This window comes from Manis javanica, chromosome 15 (genome assembly GCF_040802235.1).
Source record: "Manis javanica isolate MJ-LG chromosome 15, MJ_LKY, whole genome shotgun sequence".
In the NCBI taxonomy this organism is placed as follows: Eukaryota; Metazoa; Chordata; class Mammalia; order Pholidota; family Manidae; genus Manis; species Manis javanica.
Genome location: NC_133170.1, coordinates 70,988,327 through 70,999,096, shown reverse-complemented (window position 1 = coordinate 70,999,096; position 10,770 = coordinate 70,988,327). Strand labels below are relative to the sequence as shown.

General features: G+C 59.5%; 1 protein-coding gene across 1 annotated transcript; it reads left to right on the top strand.

Moving 5' to 3' along the window:
• Positions 1-372: 372 nt before the first annotated feature.
• LHX5 (LIM homeobox 5) lies at positions 373-9,856 on the top strand. The gene is made up of 5 exons (XM_036993510.2): positions 373-894; positions 2,889-3,112; positions 3,749-4,026; positions 4,705-4,870; positions 8,546-9,856. Exons 1-5 carry the CDS (start codon positions 722-724, stop codon positions 8,911-8,913), a joined length of 1,209 nt encoding a protein of 402 aa, XP_036849405.1. The 5' UTR covers positions 373-721; the 3' UTR covers positions 8,914-9,856.
• The last annotated feature ends 914 nt before the right edge of the window (positions 9,857-10,770 follow it).

Here is a 10,770-nt window from a genome sequence, read left to right as displayed (position 1 = left end):
GGGGAAGGCGGTAGGGGTCCCTCCCCCAGTAGGCCCTGGAATTCTGTCCCGGTGTTTGTGAAAAGAGAGAGAGAGAGAGATGCAGTTTTCAGATCGCGCGGCCCCCAGCCCCAAGCCCCAAACTGGAAGGTAAATACTTACTTAGCCTCCGAACCAGGTACAAGCTAATACTCAACAATACTGATGCCTTGTTTTTTTTGCTCTGTCCGGACCGCAACGCTGTAGCCAATTTAGATATGCTATAAATTTAAGAGGTTACCATGGCCACCGCGCGCCTATTGGCCGCCGGGCCCCCTACGTGCTGCGCCACGTCACCAAATCTGAATAAGGATGCGCGAATTAGGCGGCGGCCAGACAAAGATGAGGATCGGGACCGCTTGAAAGTGGGGGAAAGTGCCGGCGCCTCCGCCACCGGGGAAAGCCGCTCCGCAGCGCCGAGGCCATCAGCCACTCAAGACACCTGGAGGAGCCCGGAAGAAGCACTGGGGTGCGCGGCCCGGAGCATGAGGCTGTGACCGCCACGACTTGCCACCCTACCCCGGGCAGCCCAGCGCCAGGCCAGCGATCACGCAAGGACTTGCGCGGCTGAGTCTTGGTCCGAACCGGACTCGCCCAGCGGCGGCCGAGATAAGAGGCGGAGCGCAGCGGCGGGGCCCGGGGGCCCGAGGGCCGGGGGCCCAAAGGGAGGACAAGGCGGCCGGAGCCGCCGGGGCGCGGGGCTATGATGGTGCACTGTGCCGGGTGTGAGCGGCCCATCCTCGACCGCTTTCTGCTGAACGTGCTGGACCGCGCGTGGCACATCAAATGCGTTCAGTGCTGTGAGTGCAAGACCAACCTCTCGGAGAAGTGTTTCTCGCGCGAGGGCAAGCTCTACTGCAAAAATGACTTCTTCAGGTAAGAGGTCGTGCCGCCCTGCTGCTTACGCGCCGGTTCTGGGCGCGCTCCGCTGGGGCGCCGAGGAAGGGGAGACCACGAAACCCATCCCAGCGTCCCGGGCTCACAAGCTGAAATGAGGAGCGGGGCAGCTCACTGCTCTCCTCCTGTCCTTGGCCCAGGAAAGGCCCCAACAGAGTAAAGAGGACGCTGCTTGCCTGCTTCCTGTGGGCTCCTCCAGGCCGTCCTGGAGCCCGGTGGGGCAGGAGCCAGAAGCCCCGACCAGCTTGCTCCCCTCCCGTCTCTGCCCTTTCCCAGGGGCTGCCTCCCAGGCTGGAAGCTAAGCCCGGTTCTGAGAGAGGAAGAATTTGAGGAAGGCATTTTGCCAAAGTTAGGAGGCTACTCCCACCAGGCAGAGTGCATGAGCCCAGAGGCTGGCCGCCTGGCAGGCCAGGGCCCCCATCCCTCCTGCACAAACAGAAACTTCCCAGCTCTAGAGAGGGTTCAGCCAGGAAGGTCTCTGGTGATGGGGGAGGAAACCTTGTCCCCCTCACCCACCTAGCTCCTTAAACATTTCCTCCCATGTTGAAAACTGAAAACAAAATCGAAGCTGAGAATCAGGACCTCCTGGGTTCTAGCCTGGGCTGTGTCCCCTCCACCTTGCTGCCTGCGGGGGCCCTCAGGGGGACCAGAGCAGTCCACTCCTCTAGCCTCAGTTTCTCCAGCTGGGAGATGCTGAGGGATGGCCTGCAAGACTGTGGGGTTTCCAGGAGCTCAGCCCTGCCTGCTTCTGCCAGGCACACAGAGCCGGCTTTGTGAGTGTGAATTCCGGGCACCGAGGGAAGGTGGGGAGGTGTGATTAACGCCAAGGAGAAACGCTGCCCTCCTGCCCCAGCTGCTCAGCCTAGGGAATTTGAATAGGAGAAAATGTCAGCCGCGCCTTTACATGTGTAAACTCCCTGGCTCCAGAGGCCCGAGGCCCCTAATGTGGCAGAGCTTGCAAAGCGCCTAATGATTTTTGATAAGGTGCATATGGCCAATTACACTGCCGGATAAGGCCAAAAGTGACTTATGGCTTCTAATGCCCTCACTACATCAACGTCACCCAAATTCGCCCCGTTTAGAGACGTGGGTGTGAGTGGACGTGGAGCCCCAAAGTCCTGGGCCCTTGCTGACCCCTTCAACCTGCACCTCACCCCTCCCAGTGGTGGTCTGCCCCACCCATTGATGGGGGGCAGGGAGCCGGCTTTCCTCCCACCGCTCAAGGAAGAAAAGGATTTAGACCAGGAATGTGGGGGGTGGGGTGGGGGGTGAGAGATCCCATGTTCTGGCCATGCAAGTTTAGGATTGCCTTCAGGTTCTGACACTGCCTGCCAGGGCCAGAGAATTTGGGGGACTAGAGACTCGATCCCCAATTCTAGAGTTCACCATTCTGAGGTCCTGCTGTCCACAGGCTCCAGCAGGCCCCAGAGTGGGGACTGGGACACCCCGGGTGCTGAAGGCACTGGGAATCAGTGGAGGGTTCCCTCCTTCCTGCTTAAGTCCAACTCAGGAGAGGGGCTCCCCACCCCATTGCTAGGACCTGCCAGCCAGGCCAACTGGCCCAATCTGGGAAGGATCCAGGAGGCAATGCTAAGAAGTGATCCACACCTGGCCTTCCAGGCTTAAAATCCTTGATGACCTGGAAAGCCAGTGTGCCTCAAAATCCAGGTGGATCTGGCAGGGATGTGGAGGGGTAGCATCTCCGGGTGCTCTGGGTCCTCTGCTTGGCTGAAGGCTGCACCCCATGCCATTGGATCCCAAATAAACCTGAGAGAGGCATGACAGTTCAAGTCCCAAGAACAGCCCAGGACAGTTGTCTTGCCTCTTGTGCTCTGGCCAGAGAGGAGGCTTGGGGGCTCTTTTAAGTGGAAATGGAGGCTTCTCAGAAGGGAGGGCAGGTGGGAAGGGGTCAGGGGCTCAAAAGGATGGGACAGCAGGCTGCCCTGCTGTGACAGGCTGTATTGTGTCCACAGGCGCTTTGGCACTAAGTGTGCAGGCTGTGCACAAGGCATCTCGCCCAGTGACCTGGTGCGAAAGGCCCGCAGCAAAGTCTTCCACCTCAACTGCTTCACCTGCATGGTGTGCAACAAGCAGCTGTCCACGGGTGAGGAGCTGTATGTCATCGACGAGAATAAGTTTGTGTGCAAGGACGACTACCTGAACTCATCCAGCCTCAAGGAAGGCAGCCTCAACTCAGGTAGGAGACCTCTGCCCACCCAACCCAAGGCCATGCCCAGCCTGGCATTCCCCACTCTGCCCTGTGTGCATTCTGTGCCCTGCTCAGAGCTCCAGAGGAGCTGGGGAGGGCAGCATTTGAGGCAGTCCTACAGGACACGGGATCGCCTGCTCTTTCTTGCCCTCCTCTGATTCAGGAGCCTTTCCCACGTTGCCCTCCTCCCCTAATTTGGAACCACACAATTGCCCGTTTCTGCTCCATTTTAGCTCCTGGTAATTTCTAACTGCACTGAGAGGACAGTAATTGGAATCTGGAGGAAGCAGAGAAGGGAGAGAAGATCCCAGGCCGGAGGGCATCTATAACCTCCTCCTGTCCCCTCTCCTAAAAGACTGATTCTCCAAAGGGCCTGCCTCCCTCTTACGCAGGCGATAGCTGAAAAGTGCTGAGAGGGCTTGAGAAAGGCCCCTCCGAAGTCCCGGCCCCGCCTGGAGGGAGTGGGCGGGCGCCCGGTCCCTGGGGGAGGGGCTGTCGCGGGGTTTGGGAGGGAACCCAGCGCCGCCGGTCGTGGCCTGGGACGGCAGGAACCCGCTGCCCCACTGGTGAGGCCTTGGGCCGCCGCTGACGCTGCTGTCGCCTTCCCGCTCCGCCCGCCCGCAGTGTCATCCTGTACGGACCGCAGTTTGTCCCCGGACCTCCAGGACCCGCTCCAGGACGACCCCAAGGAGACGGACAACTCGACGTCGTCAGACAAGGAGACAGCCAACAACGAGAACGAGGAGCAGAACTCGGGCACCAAGCGGCGCGGCCCGCGCACCACCATTAAAGCCAAGCAGCTGGAGACGCTCAAGGCCGCCTTCGCCGCCACGCCCAAGCCCACGCGCCACATCCGCGAGCAGCTGGCTCAGGAGACTGGCCTCAACATGCGCGTCATCCAGGTGCGGCCCTTCCCGGGTCACCCCTCCGCAGCCCGCTGCGTCCGAGAGCCGGGAAGCTTGGCGGAGGCTCTCACTGGGCCTACTTGGCTAACAGCGCGCCGAGTTGGGGGTTTGCCGAGGGGCCGACTGTGCGCCCGACGTCAGGGCGGCTGGGCAAACTCCAAACCCCACCTCTGCGGCTCTCCTGGAGGTGTGATCCTAAGCAGGTCACTTCGCCTCTCTGAATTCCGCCCCCACCCCGTTAAAGAAGGGTTTTAAGCCTTGCCGGGGTCAGGAATCCTCCCTTCCTCCCCCCTGAGCAAAGAGCTGAGGTTCTTCCTGTGCCCACTCCCTGCGCCCATGCACGGGCAGACAAACTGCCAGAGCCGGCTGTGAAGCTCAGGGGCCGAGAGCAGAGCCCTGACCGGCGGGATGCTTTTATAAAGCCGTCAGGCCGCGGGTGGGCCGAGGACCAGGAAGCCCAAGTCTTTATGAGTCGCCCCACGGGTCCGCGAAATCCTTCACCCTTGGCTGGTTCGCCGAGGCCCCTCTCCACCCCTCCCGGCCTAATCCGCCTGGCCCCGCCTCAGAGCAGTCTTGGTGCGGAGGAGATGAGAGGACCCAGCGGGGGCAGCCTGGGCAGGGAGAGCAGGAGTGGGCACCCTCGAACCGAGCTCACAGCCCCTTCCTTTGTCCCAGGTGTGGTTCCAGAACCGACGGTCCAAAGAACGCAGGATGAAACAGCTGAGCGCACTGGGCGCCCGGAGACACGCCTTCTTCCGGAGTCCGCGGCGCATGCGTCCGCTGGGTGGCCGCTTGGACGAGTCTGAGATGTTGGGGTCCACTCCGTACACTTACTACGGAGGTAAGGGGCACCCGAGAAGCAGAGCCCTACACCTAGGCCCACGCGGCGCTGGGGCTTCCAGGGACCCCTTGCCTCCCTTCTACTCATGTGGGACATTCGGTCATGAACACACCTTCATCGACAATCCTCAGCACTCTTACACCCACCCAGACATCTCCTGGACACAAAATCAGACAGATGGGTTCACTGGCCATGCAGCGATACACAGAAATAAACCCACTTGGTCACGCAGGACTCTGGTGCACCCGAGGTTCAGAGACCTCAGAGAAACAAACCTAGACACATGAACACACAGGTGTACTCCACTTCCAAATACACTCACTGACAAACACCCACAGACATCACACCAAGGCAGACACTTTCAAATCCAAAAGCACTCTGGCCCAACTGGACACACAGCCTTCCTGCTGCCCTTGCCCGTTTGCACTAGTGGGGACGCAGGCACTGGAGGGCAGAACCGTTGGTAGGGATGGAGGGGGCCAGAATCTGTCCTGGCCACCTGTTCACTGTCTTCCTTCTCATCAGGTCCCAGCCAGGGACTGGATGCACAGCGTCTGGCTCTGTTAGCCCCGGTGCCTGCAGTTGTTCTTCCTGCCCACTCTCCAACACACCAGGGGTTTTGACGGGGTGGGGGCTGCAAGGATTGAGCCAATCCAGTTATCCCCTCTCCATTCTTGGGGCTACAGGGAGGGTGAGAGGCCGGAGTTTGCAAAGGGGAATTTTGCAATAGGTGTTACCAGGTCTGAGTGAACCCTCCTCTGGTTACCCCATCTTTTCACCCTCCACCCACCTCCACTTTCCTTCCCACTGGGTGGTGACCCATCCCAAGTTCTCCACTGAGGTTTTGTGAGACCCCTGTGCCTTGGGGCTGTGCAGCACTCCCGCACTGCCCTACATTTACTCGACCTATAGGCTCAGGGAAGGCACCTCCCCCCTTCTGTTCCTGAGCCTCTAATTTGGGAAGCCCCCACGAGCGCCTATGCCTGAGAGGGACCTCTGCCCAGAGAGGTCAGTGCCACAAGCCTGCGAGCACTAGTAGCCCAGTTTGGGGAAAGGAGACTTTGCTTAGAAAAGTTGATTTGGTGGCAGTGCCCAGGTGAGGGCTAGGCACTTGCGAAGGAGGATAGCCGCTTTGGTATGTGCAGGCCGAGGAGGTTAGATCTTCAGGTTGGGCCAGAGCCACAGAAATTACAGACAAAATGCGCTGCTGTGCTTTTTGTGAGAGACTGTGCGATGAAAGGCCCAGACTGAGGGGTACAGATACGCCGGACAGCCCGGATGGTGGATGTATCCCGGGGTCTCCACTCGCGGACTATCTTCACCTAGGTTGACCTCTTCCGCACAAAATCTCGGCCGGCGCAGGGAGGTGGTGGGCGGCACCAGTCCGGAATTTTTCCCCGCCTGGGTAATTAACCAAGGTTTCCCCGAGGACCAGAGTGACCGCACCAATCCCGCCGCCTCCTCTGCCCGCGCGTCTGCTGGATGGGATGAGGGCCTGGACACGCAGGCCCCTCTTTCTCCCAAATGGGATGTGGGGGGGGGTAGGGCTCTCGCAGCCCCCGCGAGGCAGCCCCGCCTAATCCGCGCTGGGAGATCCCGGCGGCGGCGACCGGCAGCGGGCGAGAAAGGGGCCGGGCGGCGGGGCCGGCGGCTCCCCGTGGGAGCGCGGACAAAGCCCCAGCTGCGGCTTTTGTGCCCTTTTCAGACGGCGTTTGTTCCAATTACCTCCGGCCCGGCCGCCATATGGGCGGAGGCGGTGCGCTCCGCGCAGGGGCCGCAACCCTCGTTGGCTTGCCCGCTCTCTGTGGGCTGCGGCAGTCCCCCTTCCCGTAGGAGCCCCAAATTCGCTGCTGCTTACCTTTCCCCTAATTTCTGGGAAGAATGGAATGAGTGGGTTTTAAAAAGTAATTGGCGACCGTTTGTTTTAGCTGTTGCCCAAACCGACCCCAAGCCGCGCCTCCAGACATCCCCCATATGGACTTATTTCTGGGTTTGGAGAGGGAAGGGCGGCGGCAGGCAGGGGGCGTCCAGAACTTGCCCTGGTGACTGAGACCCCAAGACGAGCAGGGAATGTAGGTTTGAGGAGACCCCGGCTTCTGGGCACGCTGCTTTTCCCGCCGTATAAGGCGGGTTATTGTCGCCCGTGCAAGCTGCAAGGTGCTCCTTTCCTGGGGTCCCACGCCTCAGTTCTTATGGGGGCTGGCCTAGGGGGAGAGGAGGAGGTTGTCCAGAAGGATCTGGGGGAGGGGGCTATAGGAGGAGGTCAGAGGGTTACTGCAGAAGCAGTTTGTTGAGAATGCGCGGGCATATAACCTGGAGGTCCTGCGCCCCTGATTCTGTGGGTGAAAAGCGCACTTGCTCATTTTTCTGGAGAGCCCATAGGGCTCACTGTCCCCAGATGCTTCAGAACTTTGGTGTCCTGGATACCCCCAGAATAATACTGGAGGACCGAGTCTTTACCCCAAGGCTCCGGTTTCACTCTGGATACGACCGGGAGAGTACTCGCGGCCCCACCCCCTCTCTCAAATTGCTGGGGCCCAGCTTTCTCCAGGTCAGGCGAGGCTGGTACAACTGGTCGGACCCCCACATTGACCAGGAGGGACTCAAGGCTGAACTTGGCAGAGCAAAGGGCCACGCCAGGTTGGCGGAGTGCGGGCGGGTGAGGGAGAGGGTGCTGAGGCCGCCTTGAGCGCCGCGCGTCCAGGTTACCGCGTCCCCTGCCCAGCTCTCCAGCCCCTCGGTGCCCCGGTCCCGGCTTCTCCTTGGGCTAGTGGTCGCTGGAGCTAGACCATTTAGCGCTCTGGCCTCGGTCCGCCCCTGCATCCCCGCCCTGCCTCTGTCCCGGCCTCTCAAGCCTCCAGCGTCTCTGGCAGACTCCTGACGTGTGTCTCCAGTCTCTGGGCGAATCTGTCTCCCCTGACCGCTTTCCTGGGCTCCCATAGGGCATTTCACTTGTGTCTCTAAGCGCATAGCTGCCCCATCTCTCTTTGCATCTCCAAGACTATCTCTGTCTTACTCGACCTCGAATCTCTCTGGGTCTCCAGCTCTTTTTGCCTCTGCCCTCACCCCCACCCTACCCCACCCCCAGTCTGGGAACTCCGTGCTGCGCCTCCTCTGCTCCCCTTTCCCTCTATTCTCTGCCAATTTCTGTCCCTGTTCCTTGCTGTTTCCATGTGTCTCGCTCTCTGTGTATCTCTCACTGACCCTGGGACGCTGTCTGGACTCCTTCACTGTCTCTGTGTCGCGGCTGTCGCATCTCTCTCCGCCGTTACCCGCCAGGAAGCTCTGACTCTGAAGTCTCCGCACCTTTCTCTGGGTTCCCCACCTTCTCTGAGTCCCTCCGTCTCCTGCCGGGTTTCTCACGGTTTGAATCTCTCCCTCTCGGTGTCTCTCCTCTCTCTCCCCCTAGCGTCCCCCTGGGTCTGCGTCCCCTGCCTCCTCGCGCAGCCCACTGCCTGGGTCTCCGCAGGCCTACCCCGGGCCTCTCTCTAACCTTGGGTTGGTGTCGCGCTGCCGCCCCTGAAGATCCTCTCCCGCGGCCGCGTCTCTGTGCCCCGGCCACGCGCGCCCATCTCTAGCCTCCGTCTCCCTGGGACGCTCCCGCGGTTCGCGCGAGTCCCCCGGCGACCCCTCCGCCTCTCACGTCTCCTTCTCCCTCCCCGCCCGCTCCCGCAGACTACCAAGGCGACTACTACGCGCCCGGAGGCAACTACGACTTCTTCGCGCACGGCCCGCCGTCGCAGGCGCAGTCCCCGGCCGACTCAAGCTTCCTGGCTGCCTCGGGGCCCGGCTCGACGCCGCTGGGCGCGCTGGAGCCGCCGCTCGCCGGCCCGCACGCAGCCGACAACCCCAGGTTCACCGACATGATTTCGCACCCGGACACGCCGAGCCCGGAGCCGGGGCTGCCCGGCGCGCTGCACCCCATGCCCGGCGAGGTGTTCAGCGGCGGGCCCAGCCCGCCCTTCCCCATGAGCGGCACCAGCGGCTACAGCGGACCCCTGTCGCACCCCAACCCCGAGCTCAACGAGGCCGCCGTGTGGTAAGGCCGCCGGGCCCGGCCGCCCCCGGACGCAGCCTCCCGAAACCAAAACGCCCGACGCGGACGGGGCCGCGGCCCGGGTCTCCCTCAGGCGTTCTCTCTCGGGGCCGCACCCAGCCGGCAGCTGCTCCTCGGCCGGATGCGCAGGGGGACCGGCCCCCGTCTGCACCCCGCGGGCTCTCCGGCACCCCAGCCCGCTGCCAGCGCTCTCCCGGCAGTCGTGAGCAATTTCTTGGGACCAAAGTCAATACTCCGTAGGGGCAAGAGATTTCAGGCACGCTCCAGACTTCCCCCGACCCCCGCGCCCACCCGCTCTTCGGACCAAGAGAGGGTTGAGTTCAAGGGGCGGAGACGATTTTTTCCCCCTCTCTGCAATCCGAGTGGCATTTTGTAATCTTATTTCCCACTCTGCTTTCCCCTTCTTTGAAACAAGATGATAAGGAAAAGAGAGAAATTGAAGGAAAGGAGAGGAAAGGGGGCAAAATGAAGAGAGAAGATGGAGAGAGGGCGCGACAGAGAGAAACACGCTTGCACAGGGGGTGTCCCTGGGAGGAAGGCATATCCACCTGCGCGCTGGCGCCCCCTGGTGGCCAATCTTGAGGATCAAGGCCAACTTTTGTAGGAAGGGGGAACGGTCCGGACTTCGCCAGCCCAGGGCCAAGACCCAGACCCTCTTCCTCATTTTGACATGTATTTTGAGCCTGGGGGTCCAGGCCAGACTGGAACACTCGCCCACCCTGCCCTCTTCCTGGGCAAGGCGCCAAGATTTCTGGGCTCTGGCCCACAGACCACCCTCCCTGCCCCGGGGCCTGGAGGCTGGGTAGTCAGGATGTACAGTATTATACTTTTTTGGAAGTTGAACGCTTCTAGTTTCCTTATTTTGTATAAAGAAGAAACAAATAAAGTATGTTTTTGTGTTTACTGTTTATTTATTGTACTCTAGTTATCTGGGGTTGGACATTTTTATATTTTTAAGAGGGTGGGCTGAGTGAGGGAGGGGAGGCAGAAAGTGATTTACCTAAAAAAAACACAAAAAACAAAAAATAAACTTTTTAAAAAGAAAGATTAATAAAAAAAATTCTTTTTCCCTCAGTGCTGTGTGTTTCTCTTTTTTGGTCCATGCCTTCATAGTCACTCAGAGTAAATGGAACTATTCTTTCCTCTGGTTCCTGTCTCTGACCTAAACCAGTGATGATGGGTGTAAAGACCTCTCCTCACCAGAGGGGCAGCTGTTTAGGTAACAAGTAATGAAAGTGGCTGCCTTTTTTGACAGCTGCTGTGTGCCAGAGATGGTATCTCCCCATACTTTATGTGACATGATGATCTAACACAAGCCTGCCTATCACATAGTAGGCCTTCAAAATATTTGACGAATGATTGTTTGTGTGATTTGTTTGTGCCTGGTATATCATGAGAATTCTAGCTTCATTCTGAATTAGGCTCTATGAGCAGGCTAGTAAGGTGGTGCTAGTTACCTACAAAGCTATGTTAGGAGAGAAGTGCCCCAGGGAGAGCAAGGCATTTATTCTCAATTCTTTTGCAGTGCGTGCTTGTGTCATTAGGTAACGCAGCATGATGGAAAGAGTGTTAGATGAGATTTAGGAGACCTGAGGCCACTACCTAAAGACAAGTCCCTCCCTCTCTTTGCCTCAGTTTCCATGCTTATAAAAGCAGGCATTGGAGGGGGTGCTTCCTACATTCCCTTCCAACTCAGACACTGTAGGATTAGAAAAGCAGATGAGATAAAAACAAATAGAAGAGCATCCTGTATTTGAATCCTTCTTCACCCAAGCTTGCTGGTTGTGGACCTTGTGTTCTAGGGGCAGCAGAGAAAAGATGGGGGACAAGGGAGATGTGGTGG